At 52.9% G+C, this 25,962-nt stretch overlaps 3 protein-coding genes and 1 non-coding gene across 6 annotated transcripts; 2 read left to right on the top strand and 2 right to left on the bottom strand.

Annotated features, from left to right (window-relative positions):
- The first annotated feature begins 1,384 nt into the window (after positions 1-1,384).
- Positions 1,385-1,501, top strand: LOC114236591 (U5 spliceosomal RNA). Its single transcript, XR_003622508.2, has one exon. It is a non-coding gene; the product is annotated as a U5 spliceosomal RNA (small nuclear RNA).
- A 3,863-nt stretch (positions 1,502-5,364) lies between these two features.
- BTBD19 (BTB domain containing 19) lies at positions 5,365-11,080 on the bottom strand. 3 transcript variants are annotated; one of them, XM_057533492.1, is made up of 9 exons: positions 10,862-11,080; positions 10,113-10,260; positions 8,644-8,857; positions 8,498-8,551; positions 7,236-7,295; positions 7,068-7,136; positions 6,859-6,990; positions 6,609-6,734; positions 5,365-6,481 (listed from the first exon to the last, which is right to left on the bottom strand). In XM_057533492.1, the coding sequence occupies exons 2-9, from the start codon at positions 10,196-10,198 to the stop codon at positions 6,347-6,349; spliced, it is 876 nt and encodes a 291-aa protein (XP_057389475.1). In that variant the 5' UTR covers positions 10,199-10,260; positions 10,862-11,080; the 3' UTR covers positions 5,365-6,346. The 3 variants fall into 3 exon arrangements, with proteins under 3 accessions (XP_057389475.1, XP_057389482.1, XP_007164629.1); XM_057533499.1 differs by lacking the exons at positions 8,498-8,551; positions 10,862-11,080 and adding an exon at positions 8,374-8,478 and having other exon boundaries at positions 7,236-7,302; positions 8,639-8,857; positions 10,113-10,778; XM_007164567.2 differs by lacking the exon at positions 10,862-11,080 and having other exon boundaries at positions 10,113-10,778.
- Positions 11,081-11,833: 753 nt separating this feature from the next.
- Positions 11,834-13,000, top strand: DYNLT4 (dynein light chain Tctex-type 4). The gene is given in 2 exon segments (XM_028163592.2): positions 11,834-12,552; positions 12,554-13,000. Coding segments are annotated over 2 exon segments (726 nt in total). The 5' UTR covers positions 11,834-12,273.
- Positions 13,001-13,064: 64 nt separating this feature from the next.
- PLK3 (polo like kinase 3) lies at positions 13,065-17,970 on the bottom strand. The gene is made up of 15 exons (XM_007164568.3): positions 17,646-17,970; positions 17,379-17,486; positions 17,173-17,289; positions 16,904-17,033; positions 16,735-16,822; positions 15,847-15,942; positions 15,561-15,759; positions 15,323-15,449; positions 15,028-15,119; positions 14,693-14,786; positions 14,473-14,556; positions 14,217-14,379; positions 13,930-14,059; positions 13,638-13,751; positions 13,065-13,530 (listed from the first exon to the last, which is right to left on the bottom strand). The coding sequence occupies exons 1-15, from the start codon at positions 17,853-17,855 to the stop codon at positions 13,339-13,341; spliced, it is 1,944 nt and encodes a 647-aa protein (XP_007164630.2). The 5' UTR covers positions 17,856-17,970; the 3' UTR covers positions 13,065-13,338.
- Positions 17,971-25,962: the final 7,992 nt, after the last annotated feature.

Raw genomic sequence — 25,962 nt, 5'->3', positions numbered from 1 at the left:
TGGGGGGGGAGGGGGAAGACTTCTGCAGCTGAATCAACACTAAGATGCTTGAGAAGACTTAAGAGAAGCAGGCGGTTGGCTTGGAACCTAGAGTAGGGGATGCCTCCAGGATGCCCAAGGGATGGACACTGGATTTGGAGCCAGTAGTGTTTGGGTCACTTTGGAGGGGATTTTGGGTAGAGCAGGAGAGCTCACCAGGCTGGAATAGTGCAAAAGATGTCACTCCATGCTGAGTGACCTGGAAAAGTCAGAGAACCTCTCTGAGCCTCAGCTTCTTCATCTGTGAAATGGGAAGATTAGAGCCTATCTTGTAGGGTGCTAGTTTTTCCTTTCAGGATTTTAAATGAAATATTTATGTAAGACATCACCCGGCTTCTCATAGGTGCTATTTCTGTAGTTTGTGGGATATTAGCTATGCTGAAATTCTGTGCTCCAACTGCATGCTTAGTGAATAACCCTGAAACACTGCACAGTGTCCCGGTGTGGCAGCAGCCGAAGGATTCCAGCCAGTTGGAGCCGGACCACCCCAGGAATGGTCAGTTCCGGGGCACTGACCACGGCCAGTCTTGGGGACAAGTCCCAGTGTTTGCAGGATAGCCCACCCTGTGTGGCAGCGCACACTATTCAGCCCTGTTCATGGCTCCCCATCACTGATATCACAAGATCAAAGCCAAGCCCTTTCCAGGCCTAACTCGATCTAGCCTCTGCCATCATCCCAGCTCTCTCAGGACAGCGACTGGCTGGATTCACACCCTCATTCAGACACACCACACTCTACTCCAGACAGACTGATTACTTTCTATGTTCACCACCCATAACTTCACAGAGGCCATTCCCTCTGCGGAGAACACGTTTCCCATAAACCCGAACCATCCTTGCAGATAAGTTGGATGTCATCTCCTCCAGAAGGGGTGGTGACCTGCCTCCTACATGGTCCCAAAGTCCCTGAGTGTCTGTGCTCTACCGTTTCTGCTTCTGTCCCTAGAGCAGGGTTGGGGGCGGTCCCTGAGGGTACGGAATAGTAGGACTTAACCTCAGCCGGGGTAAGGAAGCGCCGGCTCCCGGGCGGACCAACAGCGACGAGAGAGCGCTGCAGCCCTGGGGTCCCCACGGTGCCGCCCTGCCCGGCCAGCGGCTGGTGCCGCCCAGCGGCCGGAACCGCCTGCGATTTGCATACCCATGGTGCACCACGAAAAGACAGTTTCACGCTGCTTGAGTTCCCACCACGGGGTTTGTCCACTGTTGCAGGGGACAGTGCCTATTAGAAATCTATGGTCTGTGTAAATTCCACTCAGGGAGCGCGAACCGCGCAGGAGCGGAGCAACCGTAAGTGGTCTGAGTGTTACGTTGTTCTGGGAGTGTTCCAAGCGGAAACGAGTAAGTATATTGTGGGTTTTTTTTCATATCATGTGAATCTTTCGCTTTTTACTAAAGATTTCCGTGGAGAGAAACAGTTTTGAGTGTCTACTTAAGTTTTTGAGGTTGTGTATTTTAGGAGAGGTACATATTGGAGTTAAAAAGCGAGAAGTTAATGTTTGTTTCTGTGTTTTGACAACTTGTCTGTAATTTCCCGGGGGAATTTAGACAGAAATCCCGTGTCGGTTATTGGAGGGTTTTTTCCAATTATTTACTTCGTTTTGCGAGGTATGCCTTTTCTGTGTTTCTGCCAGTTTCTCTCCAAGTTTCTCACCTTCGCAGTAGGTGAAGAAGTTAACTAAGTAAAGGAAGGCGTGAAAAAGCACGGAATGTTTTTGGCACGATGTACAGCGAAAGAGATTAAACGCAGCAGTGCTCATTTCCAAACAGGCTCATTGGTTTCTTTCCCAAAACTAGCAGAAGAGGCAGTTTGGTCAGATTGTCCCCATTCAATGCTCGCTCGATGCCAGTTTTCCGTGTAAATGTACACGGTTCTTTCTCTTAAGGAGGTTAAGTTTTTGGTGGAACCAAGAACTAAAAAAAAAAAAAAAAAATTGGGTACATAATACAGAATCTCAGTGAGAAGTGCTCTACAGAAAGAGCATTATTGAGAGGACAGGGCAAGCTAGCAAATGTGTTTTCTTGTCGCTGTGTCTTAGATCAACCTTACAGTAGGGGAGGTTATCTAGATCTGTGGCTTTAAGTGAATATCATTTTCTACGTTGTGTCCTCCGAATTCACAGCCAGCAGCTGCTCCCACTGACTCCCATATTCAAAGCATATGCTTCATGCAACCGCATATGTTTTTCCTCCTCCAGTGCCAGCAAGCTGGTACAAGAGTTCTTGGATTCCTGCAAAAGCCTCCCACCCCCCGCCCCACTCCCTTGACCATCGTTGTCCCAATTCTCCACACAAAGGCCAAGTAATTGTTTAAAATGTAAATCCGATCACACCACCACATCGCTGTGTAACATGCTTTTTCTTCAGAGTGCAAACCTGCCCCGGAATATCGTACATGCATTTCTTTACTTGTCTGCTCTTTCTCCTCCTAGAATGTAGGTTCTGTGAGGCAGAGACTTTACTTAATTTGTCCTCTGATAGATCCCATGACTCTAAATCAATGCCTAGCCCATGAACACTCAATGAATATTTGTGTAACAAATGAATGAAGAGATTTGTTTTCTAAACACATGTACTGTCCCACTACAGTCCTAAGCACTTTACAAAATTAATCTTCCTGAGAACCTGACTAAATAGATTCTATTTTTATCTCCATTCTCCATTTTATAAATAAAGAAACTGAGGCATAGAAAGTTAAATAGCCTCAATCAAATCACAAAGCCAGAAAGTGACGGAGCTGAGATTCAAACCTAGGCAGCTTGGCTCCAGAAGAGGCGTACTCTTCATCACTGCGCTACTTAGTGATGGGGTTCAGGACATGCTATCCTAAAATACGGCACCTCCACATATTGAGTATTTTAAGCTGAAGGAGTTTGAGAAAACCGGAAAGTCATTCTGACCTCCTCACTCCCCCAACGCCCGACACCCCCCCCCCATGAAACAGGTCATAAAACCCTCAAGTGAGAGCTGCCTTTAGTATACTGAGAGGAAATGAGCATCCTTATCTCCAAGGGCAAGGAGACGCTGAGAAGAATTCTAACGAGAAAGTCTTGCTAAATTCCCCCCAGATTACTACCCTTTAACCTAGCATAAAAATACTCAGGCTTAACTGTTTCTTTCGGTCTTCATTTCTTTATGAAGGCTCCCATGTCACGTAAAAACTTACATTAAATAAATTTGTAGGGACTTCCCTGGTGGTGCAGTGGTTAAGAATCCGCCTGCCAATGCAGGGGACACGGGTTCGAGCCCTGGCCTGGGAAGATCCCACATGCCGCGGAGCAACTAAGCCTGTGCACCACAACTACTGAGCCTGCACTCTAGAGCCCGCGAGCCACAACTGGTGAGCCCTTGTGCCACAACTACTGAAGCTCGCACGCCTAGAGCCCACGCTCCACAAGAGAAGCCACCGCAATGAGAAGCCTGAGCACCGCAACGAAAAGTAGCCCCCGCTCACCACAACGAGAGAAAGCCTGCACGCAGCAACGAAGACCCAAAGCAGCCAAATACAAATAAATAAATAAATTTATTTTTTAAAAAAATTGTATGCTTTTCTCCTGTTAATTGTTTTTGTCAGTTTAATCTTCAGATCCAGCCAAGGACCTGAAGAGGAGCAAGGAAAACTTTTTCCTCTCAATATTACCTTTTCTTTCAGCAAAATGAATCATGCTCTACTTGGTCTGCACTGTGCTTTTCTTACCAAAGATCATGGATTTTTTTTTTTTTTTTTTAATTTTAGCTGCGCTGGGTCTTTGTTACAGCGCACAGGCTCTTCGTTGTGGCACACGGGCTTCTCTAGTTGTGGCGTGCAGGCTTAGTTGCCTGCGGCATGTGGGATCTTAGTTCCCGACCAGGGGTAGCACCCGCATCCCCTGCATTGGAAGGCGGATTCTTAGCCACTGGACCACCAGGGGAGTCCCAATCATGGATATTTTTTAATATCACTGTAGGAATATACCATAGTTAATTTAACCAGTCCTCTAGGTTAAACCAGTCCTCTAGGTTAAACCAGTCCTCTAGGACTAGTTTGTCTTCAATTTTCATTATCCAAACAAAGTGGTACTGAGGGTAACCACATTTTCAGTCTTGAGAAATAATAGCAAATAACTATTTTTAATCCATCTGCAATATATTTTTACATAAAATCCCTGAGAAAGAAGAATATTTTTTTCCAATTAGGGACGTCCCTGGTGGTCCAAGGTTAAGACTCTGCACTTCCACTGCAGAGGGCACGGGTTCGATCCCTGGTTGGGGAACTAAGATCCCACAAGGCGAGAGGCACAGCCAAAAAAAAGAAAAAGTTAATTGTCCCTAATTTCACACTGATAGTATCTTTTTTTTTTTTTTTTTTTTGCTGCGTTGGGTCTTTGTTGCTGCACGCAGGCTTTCTCTAGTTGAGGTGAGCGGGGGCTACTCTTCACTGCGGTGCACGGGCTTCCCATTGTGGTGGCTTCTCTTGTTGCAGAGCATGGGCTCTAGGCACAGGGGCTTCAGTAGTTGTGTCACGTGGGCTCAGTAGTTGTGGCTCGCGGGCTCTAGAGCGCAGGCTTAGTAGTTGTGGTGCACGGGCTTAGTTGCTCCGCGGCATGTGGGATCTTCCCAGGCCAGGGCTCGAACCCATGTCCCCTGCATTGGCAGGCGGATTCTTAACCACTGCGCCACCAGGGAAGCCCCACACTGATAGTATCTTAATGGAATAAAATAACATTTAAATAAGAAAGCAAAGTCATCACTGAACACTTACAGAGCACTGATTATGTGACAGGGACTGGGGAAGTAGAAATGAATAAGGCACCACTCCAGGCCCCAGAGATCTTTCTCCAGGGAGATTCCGATCCTCAGGAAGACAAAAATGTGTAACAAATGAAAGGGGAGCATGGGGAGTCTTCAATAACCAAGAAAGTAAATCCAGAGCTAGAGGACCATTGCCTTCAGGACCAGTGAATTTATGCAAAGGCAGTAGTTGAGAGAAGAGTTGCTAATGTTTGGAACCACTAGTAATTTTGAGTTCCCTAAAAGTGAAATAGATTATATTTTGTCCTGAGGGCAGTGGGAATGTTGAGGAACTTAGTGTGGAGAGTAGGGCTGACAATCTTACACAATTCTGGCAGCAGTGTGGGAAATGGTTGGGGAGGGGGTCGCCGCTGGAGTGAAGGCAGGAGGATTAATAAGAGCCTGTGGCAGTGATTCCTGCCACAGATAGGACTGGCTGAATTGGGCTGAGAGAACTGAACCAGCTGGAAAGATCTTGTAGGAGAGGAAAAATGATTTTCTCTCTACTCTCTGTGCTCTTGGCTGAGACCTTTGTAATAAGACATCTTAACAAGAGAAAACAAAAAAACCCAGAAGTTTATTAGCATGTATATCTCATGTATACATGGGAGATACCGAGGGGAAAATGAGTAACTCCCTGAGGTGGCCTAAAATACCTGCTTAAATATCTCCTTCAGCTAACAACAATAGAAAGAAAACTGTGGGGAGGCCAGTTATAGGAAGGCCATCAGGAAAAAGCACCAAAAGCAAGGATAAGGTTTATTCAGCAGATTTCACTGACTTCACTGGAAGATTCTCCTGTGAGTTAGTCATCCTGGTACAGAGAGGGAGACACCCTTACAAATGGAGATTTCCATTCTAAAAATTTCCCTTACAAAAGGGTAACTTCTCTGTTTTCAAAACTTCTCCCTTTTCTCAAAATAATCAGCTTAAAATAACCTTATGCCAAAAAGGCATATTTTGGGCTGGCATATTCTGCTAACTTTCAGCCTCTTAAAAGGTAGAAGCCACGGGAGGCAGATGTGAGGAAGAGGAATAAAGCAAGGATGAGCGGTAGACTTCTGGCTTGGGCACCCACGGAGATGAGAAACATGATGGGGGCAAAACTGGAGAAAGATGAGGGGTGAGCTCAATTTTGGATTGAGTCTGAGGTGTCTGTGGGAAATTTAGAGAGAGATCGTCAGGAGGCAGGTCTGGAGTTAAAGAAGGGGCTGAGCTGAAAAGATATGTGGGAATTAAAAGAGTAAACAGGGCGGGCGAGAGTGCCCAAGGGCCGGCTGTAACGCCAGAGCACAGCGCGAAGGAACCCACTCGCCGGCTTTGCGAGGGCCTTGAAGCCAAGGCTCAGCCCACTAACGCGCCTCTCAGGCCCGCCCTCCCCCGGAACCTCACCCACAGCGCCTGCGCGTGTCAGACTGCCGCCCCTCCTGCGCCCCGCTAGCCGGGCATTCTGGGAGCGGAATCCCGTTCCGAGCTCGGAGCATGTTGGGAGCTGTAGTTTAGAAGAGGCCCAGAATTCCTCGCAAGTCGCGGCATTTGGTCACTTAAAGGGCAGGTCCAGAAAGCGATGATGCTCCCGGGGCAGGGTACCCCTCCGGCGGCGGCACGGGGCGCCCCGGGCCGCATCCCCTCTCCGCAGAGCATGGCATTTCCACGCCTCCACGATCTGTTCCACCTGCAGGGGAGGCGAGTCACGGCGGAGTCACGCAATGCCTACCTCATCCCGCAGATCCTGGGCTGCGCCCCACGCCCTTTCCCCCACGCCACGGAGTGAATCTGAGCCGTGTTCCCCGCGTCCGTACCGGGATGAGCGGCTCCCGCCGGTTCTGCTCTTCCAGGGCGCTCAGCTCTGCCGGAGCCAGCAAGGCCAGTCTCAGCTCCAGCACCACCGGGGCCGCCACCTCGGCCACAGGCCGCTCCAGCACCGCCTGCCGACGCCAGCGTTGAGCCCAGGCAGGCGGGGGCACCTGCCCAGCCGCCCGCTCGCCGGGTTCCTGCGGCCCGAGCCTCCTTCAGCGCCCCCACCCCGCGCTCCCCTCAGCTCCCGCTCACCGCGCCCACGCGCGCCCAGCTCCGGGCTGCCAGGACCAGCTCGGCCTCGTCGACGCAGAGCTTGTCGCTGCGCAGCAGGAGCAGCAACGCGGGTGCCGACAGCTCCAGGAAACCACGGGTCCGGAGGGTCTCCTGTGGGTCCGCGATTGGGTCAGGGGGGAGCAGGATGAGGCGTGTGGGGTTGGGAGTATGCAGGTCGGGAGCTGTACCTGGCTGTGGGCCTCTATGAAAGCTACACAGCGCTCCTGCAGCGGTCCCAGGCCAAAGGATACGGCAATCTGAGAGCAGAATGAGGGAGGTCGGGTTGAGACTGGAGAGGCCATGTAGCCCAGCCCTCCACAGGGGGACCACCTGCAAGCTTGTCCAGCAACACCCACCTGCAGGGCCTCGCAAACCAGCTCCACATCCAGCACCTTCATCACAAACTGCAGGCACAGCTGGGAACAGAAACCAATGTGGGTTGTGTCCAAATGTCCCTGTTCCAAGACCCCAGCCCCAGTCCAGAAGCAGTGAGCAGGCTTGGAGCAGTGAGTCACCCAGGCTTATAGCAGCCCCAGGCCCATACAGACGTCCCAGGCCAAGGGAGGCAGGGAATCACCAGGGCCTGAGACTTGGCAAACCTGGAGGAACTAGAAACTAGCAAAGCCAAGCCCAGCAGCCTACCTTTCAGTACATTCCTCACTAATCAAGCTAGATAAGAGCCATGTGAAAATTCCACTCTCCCTTTCTCTCAGGACACTTATCTTTCTCCATGTGTCTTTCTCTCTGGACTCGAAGACACTTCTCTTTTAACCAGAAACTTGAATTTCATCCACAACATCTCCCTCTCACCCCCCACATCCAGAAAAGCACTGGGTCATGCCAATTCCACTTCTCTCAAAGCCATGCACCTCTCTCGGGCAACCACTGCCACCCCCGCCCCCTTACTGGACTGGTAAGCTAAGCCCTAATCCCTTCTCCCCTTAGCTTCCAAATCCTCACTCCTTTATCTGAAACCTCATGAATTTCCACTGCCCTCTGGGTAAAAGAAGTCCAAATTCTTGAAAGTTCTGCAGGAACCAGCCCTTGGCACGCTCTCCAATCTCATCTCTCCGTCTCCTCCTCTCACACACTGAGTCCAGCCACACTAAATGTCTCACCAGCATCTTTTGTACCTCTGTCTCTGTAACTAGAATGCCATCTTTCCTCTCCCCTCTCTGAACAAACTCCTACCTGTTCTACCCGATCCAACACAAATGTTTCCTCCTCCAGGAAGTCTTCCCCTCCTCTCTCCCTGGTGGCGAGACTAGAGACTCTCCGTACAGTCTCAGCACCATTTGCCCTTATCTGTCACACTTCTTATGGCACTGGGTTAAGAGTTTTCTTGTGTCTGTCTCTCTTTGAAGAACAGGGATCAAGGCTAACTTATCCTGGTATCTACAGCACCATCCATAAACACCCCACATGCCCCCACAGCACACACGGTACACGCATATCCGTTTGCACACGGGCACACATAAATGCATATCTACACAGAGATACCCATACTTCTGTCTGTACCGGTGCATGTTGCTCTCCAGGCTAGCCGGTGTGTGAGGCAGGATATGAACTGAGCCCATAAGAGGCGGGGGAAACGAGATGAGGCGCCACATAAACCCACCTCTCGCAGTTCCTCCAGCCCATACTCCACAGCCGCCGTCAGCACCTCCAGCACCTGCAGAGTGGGTGATTGGGGGAGTGGAAAGAAGTCTCCCCCGTCCCTCAGCCACCCCTCCTCCCACCCAGACCCCTGCCCAGTGGGCTCACAGAGTGGCGGTGCAGCTTGGCACTGTTGGTGTACAGAAACTCCAGCACTGCCAGGAAGGCCTCAGCTGGCACGGTGCTCAGCACCACAGGGCTAGGCACCCCGGGGCCCGGCTCTGAGCCCAGAAGTCGCTGGAAGAAGTTGCATCTACATGCCAGCAAGCACCGGTGGGCAAACACCTCCTGCCGTTCTTGACCGACCACAAAGCGAACATCACTGTGGGAGAGAGGGGCAGAGAACCAGGAAGAGGAGGCCAGAGTCTCTGTGCAACTCTAGGCTTTGCCTTTGCCCAACTCCGTTTACTGTCTGCCCTGTAAAAGAGACAGTCCCTCCAGCCGAAGGTCTGGGTCACACAGGCCTGGTTCTAATTCCAGCTCCACCTTGTGGTGCCTAGGCAAGAGACTTCCTACTCATTAACTCTCAGCTTTCTCATCCCTGAAATGGGATGCGAATCCCAAACCCTAGGAGGTGGCTATGTTTGATCAATTGATCACTGAGGGGGCACCAGGGCTGATACAAGGTTGATCCCAATACCCCTCTCCTCCTCAGCCTGTGTCTTGGGGTAAGGGAAACTCTTTTTGGCTTCTCCTCCACAGACTGCAAACTCAGCTTTTTCAGCCTCCTCCAGACAGGAGAGGGTAGGGTTGGGGGTGCAGAGTGCACCGGCTGCAAACAGACATGTCAGTGAGGCACCATCATGAGGCCGGACCACATTTTCCATCTTCACGATCACTACCGGCCCCAGCCTCTGGGCCTCTGAACAGCATAACGAGTAGGAGGCAGGAGATGAAGCTTGAGCTTCCTGGAGCCTCCCAGTCTCAGGTCCAAGGCCTGGGGGTTCCCACTGCTCAGACCAGACTGCGATGCCCAAAGAAGTAGGGTTATAGGAGTCACCAATCCATAGGGAGGGGCCCAGCTCTGAGGCAGTGGGAACAGAAAGCTGCATTCTAGTTCTCCTGACCAGCGTTGCCCCTGTACTCTATCCCTTGGTTTCAGACACCACAGCATCCTGGGCAGGCAGTGAGCCCCAGGCAGCACTCTTGAACTACTTCCTGTCTGCAACTCTGGCTCAGTCTCTTGAGCTTTGTTCCTCTTGTGAGTCTGCAGTTCCCAGAGCAGGGTTATCTGCTCCTCTGCCTCCCTAGGGAGGCACTCAAGTTACATTCCATTTCTCAGGGTCCAGGGGGCAGAGGGCTCTTCTCTGCCAGGAGCCTAAGATCCAAAACAGGAAGGCCTTTCCCTGAGGTCACATAGCTGCTCTGAGCTCCGGTCCCCAGTGCCCCCACCTCTGGCTCTCGTAGACACTAAGCGACCAGTAGTTATCCTCTACACTTGACTTCCCCAGACTGAGTTCACCAGGGAGGAGGGTCAAGTCCTAATTCCCCACTTCCTCTGTACCCAGAGCTTCCTCAGAGTCATGGGGCCCAGCAGAGCCAGCTAGGGAAAACCCACAAACAGGGCCCCCCCTCACCTGTATAGGGGGTTGTTGACGAGGCTTCGGAGTGCTGTGGAAAAGGGCGCAGCCTCCCCGTGCACAACCAGTCCTGGGGTCTCCATGGGTGGGGTAGGGCAGGGGAGTGAGCAGGAGGAACAGCCTAGGAGGCCTGTTGTCTGCTGGTCTGTGGGAGGCGGTAGGTGGAAGGAGCAGGAGGCCTGGTTGAGCCCTAAAGCTGGTGAGGAGCTAGAAAGGCCCGAGAGGGAGGGGCAAGAGCTTGGGAAGCCTGTTTGCTGAGAAGCTAAAGTTTAGGAATGAGGCAGGAGGCCCAGGTTCCTGAAGGCATCAGAGGCCAGTGGAGGAGGCCAGAGGCTTGGCTTGGGGATGGGGACTCAGGGAGGGGACCAAGAGACGCCAAGGTAGAGCGGACTGGACTCGGGAGGAGAGGCTGGCTGCGGATGAGGCCCCAGCTGGGAGCCTGCCCAGGCAGCGCTGGGGTGGGAAGCCTGTGGGTTTCCACGGAAACTAGAGCCCAGCCAGAGACGAGGCCCCGCCCAGCTCCCACAGGCCCAGCGAAAACTTCAGCCCTAGAGGGGCCCTAAGCAGAGTCGGAGGGTCTTGGCACCCTGGCCCCTGCCTGTCCTGGGTTCAGAGTTCAAACTCCCTGACTCCTCCCACCCTCCCCCCAACAGGCACACAGGGTCAAGATCGGGCTAGCCAGACCTGGGGAGCCCCCCTCAGCGGGGAAAGTCCTTGTCCCTATGGACCGTTTTCAGGGCCCAGACCTGGCTTGTTTGGGAGGTGGCAGTCCTGTCACTCCCAGAGGGGGGTCAGGTGAGGAGGTGTCACCTCTGACAGAGGAGTCATGGTCTCTGGCATCCCTGAAGTGCAACCGAAGTGGGGTGGGGGCGGCAATCTGGGCAGTAGGGCACACAAGAGGTGTGGACAGCTGGGGACAAGCCCCAGGGCGCTGAGGTCAGCAGGGTGCACTTAGGAGTGGAGTCACCACTGTTGCATCAGGCCTGTGTTCGGATGGGTCATCCTTCCCCCCTCCCCCAGCCCTGAACTGAGGAAGTCATCCAAGCCACACCCGAGCTCTGCACAGGGAACGGAAACATTTGCCCTAGTTGAGGCTGACGGGGAGATGACAGGGCCGGGACACGCTCCTTCCCGTAGGCCCAGGTCCGGATTTCTGAGGGGCCTCCCCCACAGCCTCAGGGTCTCCCCATATCCCAGGCCCTCTGAGACTTGCTTACAAGTAGAGAGCCAGTCTTCACAAGGGGTGAAATGGACAGTGGCTCAAGAGCTCTGGGGTAGGGGGACACCAATCTGACCAGAGCCCCTCTCTACATCTGCCCCTTCAGTCATACTTGTATGCCCTAGGGCTCTAAGCCCCCGCTGATCCCTCTCCCCTGATGACTCAGTCACCCGGCACGTAGGAACACTCCCAGGTTAAGCCAGAGCCAGGGCGGGAAAGTGGGAACCAGGAAGAGGGGAGTGCTTACCCAGCAACCCATGGCAACTCCACAACAAAGGCAAAGGGCCCTTAACCTCCCACCTGCCAGCCAGGCCAGCTGGGCAAGGGCTGTTAGGAGAGAGCTTGGAGGCCAAAGGCTACAGGTGACTCAGGTGTCTGAGGAGTTTCGGGAGAAGAGGGCAGCCATCCCAGAATTGATTCTGGAGGTAGGGCCAGAAGCCAAAAGCAGAGAGTGGAAGGACCATCCTGAGTCACCTGGCCCCAGCTGCAGCCAGTTGTAGGGATCTTTGTGCCAGCCACCTTAAGAGCTGGTAGGGGTGGAGGATGGCTGGATTCAAGACTCACAGAGCTAGAAGGATCTGTGGGGGTTGAAGGAGTTGGGTCTGTCTGTCCCTCCCTCTGGTCAGGGGGTGGAGGCGCCACTGTCTAGGCTGAGGCAGAGGGCAGATACATCTCCCCCTTCTGCTGGTGAAGTCAGGTGGAAGGGAGAAAAGGTGTACTTCGAGCTCATTTAACTAACCTCCATAGGAAAGTGGAGCTCAGGGGGCAGGGACAGCAAGATAGTCTGAGCAGCATCTCTCCTCTTATTGTGTCCCTAACAGCCCTTAACCCTCTAAGCACCTAGGAATCCACGCAGCCCCGGACTATTTGATTCACCTGTCCCCCAAAAAATTAGGTAAGAAGGGATTAGGGGGTAAAAACTCTTAAGTAAGAGACGGGATGGTGTACAGAGACGGCCAGAGAGGGCCATCCCGTCCAAGCGTGGGTCTTCCAGCCGTCAGGTCCATGGCTGGCAGGCCTGTGCCCTCCGGACGCCAGGAGGAGGAGACTTCCAAAGACCATGGGCTGAAACTATCACCAGCGTGGCCTCCAGGCCGTCTGCCCAGCATCGATGACACCCGACCAGAGGGCTCAGGCCCGGCCTCCCGCCGTGGCTCCGTGCTAGGTCCGACCTCGTCCTTTTTGCGCCGCAACTCGCTGGCCGGGCCAGGCGCAGGTCTTGGGGGGTCGGCGCCCATCCCTGGGCCCCCTGCCCCCTCTAGGCTCGCGGGTCAGCTTCTCTGGCTTACCCCTGGCGGCCGCCCGCTGGGCAGAACCCTCGTACCGCACGGAGCCGGCGCCAGGGGAGCGCTGGGAGGCCGTGCGCGCACAGTGGGCCCTGGAAGCGGCGTTGTAGGCAGGATTGCGCGACGCGCGCTACTCCCGCGCCGAGGCCGGGCGGCTGGCGCGGGAGCTGTGCGAGCTGGTGCGCGTGCGCCTGCGCGAGCTCAGCCCGCCGCGCTACAAACTGGTGTGCAGCGTGGTGCTGGGGCCGCGCGCCGGCCAGGGCGTGCGCGTGGTCAGCCGCGCGCTCTGGGACGCGGCGCGCGACGGGCTGGTCTCGGCCGCCATCACCAACACCTCCCTCTTCGCCGTGGCCACGGTCCACAGGCTCTACTGCGAGTGAGGACTCCCCCGAGTTTTGCAAAAACGGTTTATTATACCAGGAGGAGGCCCTCCCTGGGGCTCACATCCCAATAAATAAATGTCTGTCAATAAATAAAAGTGGTCCATAAATAACGCCCCCTAGCGGGGGGCTAAGGCTCAGGCTTTTCTTGGAGAAGGGGTAGGAGGCCGCCTCCAACCCCAGTAAAGCTGGTCCCTGATTCCCTGGGGGATTCAGCCCAGAGCCCCCAGTGAGGCACCAAAGGAACAGGGAGGGCCACAAAGGCAAGGGCCAGAGCCTTACAGGCACAGGCGTCAGGCCTGAGGGCTTGGGCGGTGGCCGGCCCCGCAGGTTGGGGCCTAGACTGGGCAGCGGTCCCGGAGCAGGCGCAGAGCATAGCAGAGCCGCTGCCTCAGGTCTGGGGAGCAGCCCAGCTGCTGAAGGTGGGAAGCGAGGTAAGTACAAGCACTGCGATTGCGGGCCACAAAAGTCACAAGGAGGGGCTCCCAGCCACTGAGGATCAGCTTGGTGTGGTCTCCGTAGAAGTTCACCTGTGCGCAGGAGGGTGGCACTGATCAGGGCCTAAGGCCCAGATCGTTTCCTCCCCAGCACCCTGGACCTCCCAGACCTTGCCCCCAACTCCAAGAGGAGCTCTTACCTGGATGGTGCCATCACTAAAGAGCATGAGTAGGGCCTGATCAGTCTTGACCCACTGTAGCAGGAGTGGGGGGACAGGCACCTCCACCTCTTCCACACTGGGCAGATCTCCACCCTGGGAGCAGGGGCAGGTCAATTGTCTGACATGAGTCAGTCCTCTCTCCATTCATGTCTCCCTTAGAGGTTCAGCTTCTAGCTTCAGCACCCATCCCCTCGCCCACCCGCCCCCAAAGGGGAACAGAAAGGGATCAGGATGTGTTCATCCTCAACGTGCCCCACCCCAGTCCACAAACCTTCATGAGGCGCTGCTCCATGTAGGAGGCGAAATACCTCAGGACACCCAGCTGAGGCTGCAGGGCCCGAGGCACAGCACCCACAGAGAAGGAGAAGTGCTTGGTGCTGGTGGGGTCGTAGTGCACAGTCCTGGAGGGGAGGAGACGGAGACAGAAGTCAGACGGAGCCCTGTACCCACGCCACTCCCCTGAGAGACTGCAGGTCCGGGAGCCCAGGAGCACACACCAAGGTACAGCCCTGCTGAGTACAGTGGGCTGGATACAAGACACCCCATGACACCACTTACTTTTTGTTGGCTGACAGGGCCATGTGTGTGCCATTGTTGAAGAGCACAGCCACACGGCGGCTGGACAGTTGATACCCAAAGCCAAACTTGTTGGAATAGTCAACCCACTTGCTGACCCACACCAGAGGCTCTGGCTGGGCCAGGGGAGCGGGGTTCTGTTCAGCTGTCATGGAAGAGGAAGGAATGAGGACCTGTTCCTGGCCTCCCAGTCAAAGAACTCCCACCACCATTCACATACGCCAGACCCCAGCCTCACCTGGGGACATGAAGGCCAGGCAGTTTCTCAGAGCACAGAGGGCTGACTCCACCACTGTGGCCACAGTCAGACCTTCTTCGAACCCTGAAGGGAACAGGGCACTGAGAATTAGGCAATAGTCCCCCAGGTCCTAGACAGTGACTCTCCACCCACTCCTTGCCTCTGGGCCTGGTCTCAGGTCCAGCAACCTCTAGCACCCTTCACCCTCCCGGTGGCTCACCATCTCCACTGCTCGCCAGTGTCCCACGGGGTGAACTGTCTTCAGGTGCTGTCTCTACCAGGCTGACGGGGGCTGGACCTGAAGCTGCCGGAGCCTGGAGGGTTGGGTGGAGAAAGAGAGTAAGATAGGCCCTGAAATCCAAATCCTTGAGAGTCCATGGCCCAGCCCTGCCCTGGCACCCGGGGCACCCCAGGTTAGCCCTGCCTGGCTGATGAGACACAGCCAATTAGGCCACCACGAGGCTAGATGCTTCATCAGCCCCTTTTATCCCAGGCTTCCCACAGCTGCTAGGGTGGGGGTGAGTCAGGGGAACATTGTCCACGTGAGCACCTCACCTCGGGCCTGGCATCCTGATGGCCAATGGACATCCGAGTGAGGCTGTTCACCAAACAGGAGACTTCGTCCCGCTCCTCGGGATGGTTCTTATCTGGGTGGGGCGAGATAGAACCCTCAGAATCCTGTCCAGCCCCCCTGCTTCCCGCAGGGATGATACTGTTAGGCATACCCATGTGCCTGTGTAACACATGCTCTCCCCAGGGGTCCCCAGGGACTCAGACTCACACCCTCACATGTACTTGACAAGCCCCCTGCTGCTCTGTACCCTCAAAACCACTGACATCCCAGACTCACTCTTACTCTTCTTCCTCCCAAATAGGCTCTTGGTAACTTTGACAAACAGAATCCTAGCTGGGTTAAGGGGTGTCAGGTCTGGGACTGTCACACAGCTGCTGACAGGGAGCCGGTAGGGGGTGTAGCCCTGAGGAGAGAAGGCATGTGAGCAGAGAAGAGCAGCCCAGGGGTCCTGTCACCCGCTCCCATTCAATCCCCTGGGAATCCGCAAACTGGACATGTCTGGGGGGCCACAAACCTTGGTAAAGAAGTTGTGGCGCAGGATCTGGTCAATTGAGGGGCGGTCTTGGGGTGAGGCTCGAAGGATGGTGGCCAGGAGCTGCCGGGCAGGCAGTGAGAGGCTGGCAGGCAATGTGTAGTGAACCTGTTTGATGCAGCGGTATGTCTCCTTCAGGTCAACTGTCTCAAAGGGGGGGCTCCCACATAGCAGTGTGTACCTGTGGGGCAGAGAAAGGGGGTCAGGAGTAAAGTGGAACATATGCTCCCCTGGGTACCCCCTGTGTGCACATGACCCTGGGACTCACATGACACAGCCCAGGGACCACACATCTGCCTCAGGGCCGTGGCCCTGTCTCTGCAGCACTTCTGGGGCCACATAGTTGGGGGTGCCACAGATGGTCCTGAAAGGGGGTAGGGAAGAGCAGAGGGCAAGGTTCAGAAGCAGCCTGGCTGGCCCCTCATCCCTGCCCCCACTGTGAGTCCAGACAAAGCAGCTGCCTGTCACCAAAGGCCAGAGAACTCCTGCTTGTTCTGAGACAATGGATGCCGGGGATGGCAGCTGAGTCCCTGCCCACCCGCCTGGCCCAGCTGCTCAGCTGCTCTGCAGGACAGGGGGAGGCCCTGACCCCCAACCCAGCCCCCTCCTCCAGGGTCAACAGAGGGTCCATCACTGATCCCTTCCTCCTTCCCCCACTTCCGTCTGTCAGACACCCATACAGGCTGTCACGTCCTATGGTCTGTGCCACACACACCAACACCAGCTGTCACGTCCCCCATAAACACTCAACTACCACACATGCTATCTGTTTTACACCCAGTCTTCGTGGCCACAGCAGGTTATCGTGACACACGGGGTGTCATGTCCCACCATCCCTACACTCTCAGTCCGTCTCACACACTCTTATGTCACCGTCCACATTCACACACAGGATCAGTCATACACCTCCAAGAATCCTTACACCCATCTGTCTCAGGGACTAAACACACAGAGGACCCACAGCCTCTCCATCATTCCCATTCACTCAGGTTGCCACTGCCACCTTCACACACACACACACAGCCCATCATCCTTTCCCATCTGTCACACAGACACATCAGGCAGTCATTGTGCCTCCCACATACATATTTAGTGTCTGTCACACATGTCATCTGTGTCACACAGACTGTGGCCATCCCCCTCCTCAAACACTCACTTCTTCCTATGCTCTGGGGGCTCCAACCGGGTTGCCAGCCCAAAATCCCCCATCTTCAGTTCCATGTTCTCAGTGATAAAAAAATTTCCTGGACCGGGGTAGAGAAATGTGTCAGACGCCTTTTTCTCTGCCTCCCCAACCCCCCATCCTGTTGGCCCAGGAGTCTCACCCAGCTTGAGGTCCCGGTGCAAGATGCCCCGCTGGTGCAAGTACTTGAGTCCAGAAAGGATCTGCCGAAGGTAGTAGCGCACTTCTGGCTCCAACAGGGTGTGCCGGGCCTTCCAGATGTGGGCCAGGGACTGCAGAGAGCCACTGCCTCAGCCCCTGGTCTGCCCTCCCGGATCCTCCCTCCATTTGTGCTTGCTGAGGAAGAGCAGGCCTCCAACTTTGGGTCTTAAGGTCCCCATTCCCTCCCCCACCTCCATCACCATCCCTCACCTTTCGGCTGCAGAGCTCCAGGAAAATGTATATGTTGTCAGCATCCTCAAAGTGGTGCGAGAAACGCACAATGTGGCGGTGCTGCAGGCCGCGGTGCAGCTCAATCTCGTTTAGGATCTGCAATGGGGACGCGGGGTTGTCATCCGCCAAGGGCTCCCACGCCACTGTCCCCACCCCACCCGTCGTTTGCTGGGACTGGGGCTCACCTTCTCGCGCTGATGCGGCTTGGTTATGCGACTCTGCGAGATGACTTTGACCGCGTAGGCATTGCCGGTCTCTGTGTCAGTGGCCTCGTAGCAGCGGGCGAAGCCCCCCTATAAGTAGGGGGCATCAGGCAGGGCGCTCCAGGGGAGCGCCAGGGCAGGCCAGCAGAGGTTCCCGCGCCGAGGCCAAACGCCCCTGCCACGCCCCGCGCGGGCAAAGAGGCCGGCAGGGTCCCCCTCCACCCTCGCTGACACCACCCCCCAGCTCACCTTGCCCAAAAGGCGGCCTTTGAAGTAGGTGCGGCCGCTGCGCGGGTCAGTGATGAGGCGCCCAGGGTCCGGCGCCAGCGGCCCGGCCAGCACCTCCAGCTCAGGTCCCGGCATGGGACTCCCAGGAGGTCCGGGCCCGGCGGGGGGCGCTGGCGGGGCGGCAGCACGCGGGAAGGGGCGCGGGGACAGGAAGCCGGCTGCGGGCTCCATGAGGGCGGTGCGGCGCAGCGCGGGCCCGGCTAATTCTGGCTTCCGCCAGGCCGCGACAGCGCGTGGCCCTGGCTGGATTTGCTACGCGGCGCTCGCGCCCGAGAGAGCCCAGCGTTTTTATCAATGAACGCCTGCCCCCTCCCTGGCGTCTCGTCATTAAGAGCCCGCCCCCTTCCTGGAGGCGAGTCACCAAGAAGCCACGCCCTTCCTCAGGCCTTACGTCATCAACAAGCTCCGCCTCCCACCCATGCACCCGAGGCCCAGCTTCCTGCTCCAGCCTTGAAGACGCAGCCATACAGCTAGTCACCATGCGGGTGGCCATCAGGATGTAGGAGCCAGCTGTGTCCCCGGTCCCCTACCTCGCCCTGGTGACTGAGAGTCCTTCTAATGGGGGTCCTCTTTTCCCCCATCCTTGGGGGCTTATGCTGAGGTCCGAGGGGGCCTGGACATCTGGGGAATCTCCCCGGCGACTAGATGGACTAGCGTTCCAGCCTGGAGGACAGAGGCAGGGGCGGCGCTCGCTTTTGCCTGAGCTTGTCACCAACACTCCCCCTTAAGTGCGCGGGAATTTGCGCGCACTGGCACTGGCCACACCCTTGGCCAAAGCCCCCAGGCTCAGGCCAGTGCTGCCCCCCTTAGGGCCTGAAAGGAATTGCACGCGCCCAGCTGGGCTTGCCTGGCGTGGGGAAGAGCGTGGAGACCTGGGCTCCTATGCTGAGTTTTGGGGTCAAACAGCCTGGCATTCAAGGCTTTTGACATGAACCAGGCCACATCTTCCGCTACCCACATCCACACCTTTGAAGGGCAGATCTCAGATTCTGGAGGGGTGCCTATTCCCTTTCCCTGAAAACATCCACTGGCCTGGCTCAACAGCCAGAGGCCAGAAAGTGAGGAATGGGAATTGTATTTTCTCAAATCTAGCAATAGACAATTGGGCAGGTGGTCCCCGGGCCAACTGAACCCCTAAATCTCTGGTCCATGCCCACTGTTCCCAGGGCCAGAGACAGAGAGGTGGGGACTTTTTTTAAAATTTACTTTATTTGAAGTATAGTTGATTTACCATGTTGTGTTAATTTCTACTGTACAGCAAAGTGATTCAGTTATACATCTATATTAATTCTTTTTCATATTTTTTCCATTATGGTTTATCACAGGATATTGAATATAGTTCCCTGTGCTCTACAGTAGGACCTTATTGTTTATCCATTCTATATAAAATAGTTTGCATCTGCTAATCCCGAACTCCCAATCCATCCCTCCCCCATGCCCTCTCCCCCTTGGCAACCACAAGTCTGTTTTCTATGTCTGTGAGTCTGTTTCTGTTTCATAGATAAGTTTATTTGTGTCACATTTTAGAGTCCACATATAAGTGATCTCATATGGTATTTGTCTTAATCTTTTTGACTTACTTCACTTGGATTGATAATCTCTAGTTTCATCCATGTTGCTGCAAATGGCATTATTTCATTCTTTTTTATGGCTGAGTAGTATTGCACTCTATATACGTACCATGTCTTCTCTTTCCATTCATCTGTCAGTGGACATTTAGGTTGTTTCCATCTCTTGGCTATTGTAAATAGTGCTGCAGTGAACATTGGGGTGCATGTGTCTTTTCTTTTTTTAAAATAATTAATTAATTAATTAATTAAATTAATTTTTGGCTGCATTGGGTCTTCGTTGCTGCGCATGGGCTTTCTCTAGTTGCGGCAAGCAAGGGCTACTCTTCGTTGCGGTGCGTGGGCTTCTCATCGTGGTGGCTTCTCTTGTTGCAGAGCATGGGCTCTAGGTGCGTGGCCTTAGTAGTTACAGTGCGTGGGCTCAGTAGTTGTTGCGCACAGGCTTAGTTGCTCCGCGGCATGTGGGATCTTCCCGGACCAGGGCTCGAACCCGTGTCGCTTGCATTGGCAGGCGTATTCTTAACCACTGCCCCACCAGGGAAGTCCCGCATGTGTCTTTTCGAATTACAGTTTTCTCTGGATATGTGCCCAGGAGTGGGATTGCAGGATCATATAGCAACTCTATTTTAGTTTTTCGAGGAAACTCCATACCATTTTCCATAGAGGCTGCACCAATTTACATTCCCACCAACAGTGTAGGAGGGTTCCCTTTTCTCCACAGCCTCTCCAGCATTTGTTATTTGTAGACTTTTAAATGATGGCCATTCTGACCGGTGTGAGGTGGTAGAGAGGTGGGATCTTAACCCCTCTGAATCCCAGGATCACAGGCTTCTTTCTGGGCTTGTCCTTTCACCTCTCTGTGCTCACTCTGCACCATCCAATCAATTATTAACCTGTTCAGTCCTCAAAGATCTGAGAGCACCTACTAAGTGCCAAGCACTGTATGTATAAGATTGGTCAAGGTTGCAGCCTTCATTTAGTTTACATTCTGCTTGATGGAAACAGATAATAGGCAAGTATATAAACAAGGTAGCTGCAGGCTGTGAAAAGTGCTGTGAAGGAAGTAAACAGAGGAGCAACCAAAGAGCTTACATTAGAAAGAGTAGCCAGGAAATCCAACACATATTTATTGAGTACCCAATTCCTGTCAGTTTTATCTTCCAAATATCTCTGAAATCTATGCACTTTGCTCCATCTTCCCCAAGCACCCTAATCTGGGTCACAGTCTCTCAGGTTGGGATTATTGCTACAGCACCTTGCTGGTCTCCCTGCCTTTAGTCTCATCTCCATTTCAACCTCTTGCCATATGGATATCCCACCCAGTCCCTCAGCAGACCCACAAGAGCCTGCTTCTCTCGCCTTGCTCTCCATGTCCCCTGAATGGAGAACCAAACCAGCCAGAGAGGTGGAGAAATATTAGTAGTTCAGATGAGTGAGGGGGAGAGGGGAATGGGGGTGGGCAGGAAGGCCTTAAGTGCCATACTCTGGAGTTTGGTCTTTATTCTACAGGTCAGCAGTTTTCTAGGGGGGTAGATGGTAGAGGTGAGGCCAGAAAAAGCAAATCCACAGGGGAAATGGGGCTGAGGCATGTATAGTTTGATAAGGCATATTTGATATTGCAATTTTAAAAATTTATTTATTTATTTTTTGGCTGTGTTGGGTCTTTGTTGCTGTGCTTTCTCTAGTTGCAGCGAGCATGGGCTACTCTTCGTTGCGGTGCACGTGCTTCTCATTGCGGTGGCTTCTCGTTGCGGAGCACGCGCTCTAAGTGCGTGGGCTTCAGTAGCTGTGGCACGCAGCGTCAGTAGTTGTGGCTCGCAGGCTCTAGAGCACAGGCTCAGTAGTTGTGGCGCACGGGCTTAGTTGCTCCGCAGCATGTGGAATCTTCCCGGACCAGGGCTCGAACCCGTGTCCCCTCCATTGGCAGGCGGATTCTTCCCTGCGCCACCAGGGAAGTCCCGATATTGCAATTTTATATTTGGAAAATAAAGCAAAATGTCTTTGTATGAGTTTTCTAGGGTTGTCATAACAAAATACTACAGACTAGGTGGCTTAAACAACAGAAGTTTATTTTCTCACACTTCTGGAGGCTGGAAGGTCAAGATCAAGGTATTGACAAGGTTGACTTCCTCTGAGGCCTCTTTCTTGGTTTGTAGGTGGCGGCAGTCTCCCTCTGACCTCACATGATCTTTTTTGGAGCCCCACCCCCACCCCTGCCCTGTGCCTCGCGGCATGTGGCATCTTAGTTCCCAGACCAGGATGGAACCCACACCCGCTGCCGTGGAAGCGCAGAGTCTTGTCTGGACCACCAGGGAAGTCCCACATGATCTTTTTCTGTGTGTCCTAATCGTTTCATCTCTTAAAGACATCAGTCAGATCAGATTAGGGTCTACCTAAGGACCTCATTTTAACTTGACCTTTTTAAAGGCCCTATCTCCAAATATAGTCACAATCTAAGGTACTGGGGGTTAGGAGAAGTCAAAGCTCCATCCATCTTAGGTTTTCATACAGGACTCTTTTTTTTTTTCAGTTTTGTATTTTTTATTAGTAACCTTTATTTTTTAGAACAGTTTTAGATTTTTCAGAAAAATTGAGCAGATAGTACAGAGAGTTGTCCTATACTTTCCCCTGCCCCCGCCCCCGCACACACAGAATTTCCCCTATTATTATCATCTCACATTAGTTGGTACATTTCTTACAGTAACTCTTCAGTGGTTTTCCATTGCTCTGAGAATGAAATCTAGAATCCTTGCAACCGTCTATACAGTTCCCCATAATCAGGCCCTGCCTAACTCTCTAAACAATCTCCTCTTGTCTACTTTTGCTCCAGCCAGGCCTTCTCTTTCTTCCTCACACATAATAGAACTGTTCTTACCTCTGGACCATTGCACATTTATTCCCTCTGCCTGGAATACTTTCCCCCTAGTCTTTACTTATTACTCATTCATTCTCATCTTTTCTGGCTTAACTCACATGTCACCTCCTCAGAGAGGTCTCCTCAACCACACTACCTAAAGTTGGATTCCCTCAACAAATTAACCCATACAGGACTCTTCAACAAAGAGATTAACAAGAACAATACAAAAAACAAAAAGCAAGTTTATTAACACGTAGAGCTTATGTATACATGGGAGATATCCAGGGAAAAATGGACAACTCTCCCATGTGGCTTAGAATTTAGGCTTATATACCATCTGAGTAGGCTTTCCTGCTGGCACAGTGGTTAAGAATCTGCCTGCCAATGCAGGGGACACGGGTTCAAGCCCTGGCTGGGGAAGACGCCACATGCTGCGAAGCAACTAAGCCCGCGAGCCACAACTACTGAGCCTACATGCCACAGCTACTGAAGCCCACACGCCTAGAGCCTGTGCTCTGCAGCAAGAGAAGCCACCGCAATGAGAAGCCCGTGCACTGCAACGAAGAGTAGCCCCCACTCGCCGCAACTAGAGAAAGTCTGCGTGCAGCAACGAACACCCAACGCAGCCAAAAATAAAATAAATAAATTTTTAAAAATAAGTAACATCTGAGTAGAGAAAGGGGGAGGGGAATGTAGGCTTCTTAGGGGAGAGTAAATAATTTCTAGGAGAGATGAATGGGCCCTTAGAAGAATGAATGGGAGGTATGATAGTTTATGACAAAAGTGGACTGGATATGATATAGAATTCTAATTTCCTCTCCTGTGATATGAGATGAAACTCCCAGGAAGGGGATTTATGACCATTGAGTTCCTTTTGGAGGCTCTGTGTCTTTAGGCAGATAAGAGGAGTTCAGAGAAAGCCTCTCCCTGCATTTGCTGTTTTTCAAGTGCCTACAGCTCAAAATAATCAGTATGCCAGAGTGGCATATTTTGGGGTGGCATATTCTGTTACCATCACTGGCTCCTCCCCTTGGGAGGTTAACAAGGCTCCTGAGCCCTCCTTCGGGAGCCAGGGCATCAGGAGGACATCCTCCTGATGCTGTAACTGGAGGGGCTGGCAGCCTGTTCTGCCTCCTCCCTCAGTGTAACATATACTGCCATTAAGGGATCTTATGCACCTGCCACATACCAGGCATGGAGCTAAGCATTTATCTTCTGGACTGCTCACAGTAACCTTATGATGTGGATGTGATTATTATCCCCATTTCACAGATGAGGAAACCGAGGCTCATGGGGCTAAGCCTCTTGCCCAAGGTCATATGCAGCTACCAAGGGGCAGAGCCAAGATCTGAACCCAAGATGTCTGACTCCACTATTCATCATTGCCTTACTTTTTCTTTTTTTTTTGGCTGCGTGGTATGTGGGATCTTAGTTCCCCAACCAGGGATCGAACCCGTGCCCCCTGCAGTGGAAGCACGGAGTCCTGGACTGCCAGGACTGCCAGGAAATTCCCCTGCCTGAGTTTTCTCAGAGCCATAGTTCTCTGACCTTGCATCTGTCCTCCTATACTACTCCATGTCTCCCTGTCCCTCTTACTAGTGCCCTTTCTCCTCCCCCCAAGACTCTCACAACCCCTGCCCAAGCTGAGGTTTTTCTGAGCTCTCTGGGTCTCCATCCCCCAGAGGATGCTCTCAGGCCCACTGCTAGTTGAGCATGTATCCCACACTCCTTGCCCCTTGGCAGCTCAGAGTCAGAATCTCTTGACAGTATCAGGTCATAGAGGTCAAGGGAGTCTTTCAAGAATGAAAGATACCAAGTAAGGTTAGGACTCAGGAGGGGCCTACTGGATTCAGCAATAAGGAGATCTCAGGTGTCCTTGGTGGTGGCAGAGGTGGAAGTAAAAGAGCTGGACCAAAAAGAAGAGAGATGCTAATAGCTACAGTAGCATTTCATGCTTACCAAGTGCTTTATAAATATTAATTCATTTAATAGTCACAACAACTCTGTGAGATAGATACTATCATTCGGTTTCCCCAAGGGGAAATTAAGGACAGAGAGGTTAAACAGTTTGCTCAAGGTCAAGGTCACAAAGGTAGTGCACAGTGAAGTCCGGATTTAAAAATCTGGGCGGTCTGGCTCCAGACTCCATGCTGTAAACTGCCAAGTCATACATACAGCTCTGGGCGGTGAGGAGGGGAGTGGGCATTGGTGGTTAGGACTGGAAGAGAAGGAGAGGCAAGAGCCAGAGGAGGATAAAGAAGGGTGGGGAAAATGATTTACAGGTGGAGTGGTTCCCTCTCCTGAACCATAAACCAAAGGGACCTGACAGCAGCTGGGAAGGGAGATAAAGTGACTGAGGAAGGAGGGGCTGGGTGGGGCCTGGGGACTGCTCCCTCCTGGGGCAAGCCTTCAGGTTCTGTACCTTTACCCACAGCTCTGTGGGAAATTCACAGCCCAGGGATCCAGAGAGTTGGTAACAGGCAGATGTGAGGGGGCCTCAGATGGGGATGGGGGCTGAGGACTGAAATGCAGCCAGCTGGGCTACCCTCAGGGAGCACTGTCAGAGAGAAACTACCAGGACTTCAGGGCCTGAGCTCCCCCAGTCCCAGGGCCTGGCTTCCCAGGTACCAGAGACTCTTTAAGTGGTAAGCAGCCCAGAATGCTCTAGAAAAGCCACAGATCAGAGCTTGGGAAGGGGCTGCACAGCCAAGATAGCTGAGGCCCCAGAGCTGGTATCTTGCCCTTCCCAGGTCAGGTCCTGGGTCTTCCAGACCTCCAGGACACACACATGGAGTCCTGTTCTTTCCACATATGGACATCTCACCTGGGCCCTGGAAGGAGAACATAACTTGTCAGGCCATGAGTTGACTTCCAGACCTTGCTCATCCAGGGAGTTTCTTATAAAAAGTGGGGAGGGGGACCCCTCAGGTTAAAAGATACATGCACCCCAATGTTCATTGCAGCCCTATTTACAATAGCCAAGACATGGAAGCAATGTCCATTGACAGAGGACTGGATAAAGATGTATTACATACATAAAATGGAATATTACTCAGCCATAAAAAAGAACAAAATAATGCCATTTGCAGCCACATGGATAGACCTAGAGATTGTCATACTGAGTGAAGTCAGACACAGAAAGACAAATATCATATGATATCGCTTATATGTGGAATCTAAAAAAGGGTACGAATGAACTTAGTTACAAAACAGAAGTAGAGTCACAGATGTAGAAAACCAAGGGGATGGGGGGGGTTAAAATTGGGAGATTGGGATTGACATAGACACACTACTATATATAAAATAGATAACTAATAAGAACCTACTGTATAACACAGGGAACTCCTCAATTCTCTGTAATGGCCTATATGGGAAAAGAATCTAAAAAAGAGTGGATATATGTATAACAGATTCACTTTGCTGTACAGCAAAAAATAACACAATATTGTAAATCAACTATACTCCAATAAAAATTTTAAAAATAAAAAAGAAAGGAAAGAAAGAGAAAAGAAAAGAAAAGCCTGCCTGGGTTCAAGTCCTCCCCAGCTTTACTGAGATGAATCAGATGCAATCCTGTCCTCAAGGGTCTCATGGGCTGGAGGGGAGATCTCTGTGTAGATGGATTATAGGCCAGTATGATTAACTGATGCAAGAAAGGACCTCAAAGGAGCAGTGAAAAGGAGTGAGGCCAGAGGCTGGTGATGGCAGGTGGAAGTGGGGGGCATCTCAGAGGCCTTATACCCAGATTAAAAGCCAGGCCTGGCACTGTTTGGCTCGGGGACAGGCAGGACAGGCATCAGGGGAAAGGTCTCTGACTCTGTCTCTGCAGGATTGCCTGGTTCTGGGATGCAAA

This window comes from Balaenoptera acutorostrata, chromosome 1, assembly GCF_949987535.1.
Source record: "Balaenoptera acutorostrata chromosome 1, mBalAcu1.1, whole genome shotgun sequence".
Taxonomy (NCBI): Eukaryota; Metazoa; Chordata; class Mammalia; order Artiodactyla; family Balaenopteridae; genus Balaenoptera; species Balaenoptera acutorostrata.
This window is presented reverse-complemented; position numbering and strand designations above follow the sequence as displayed.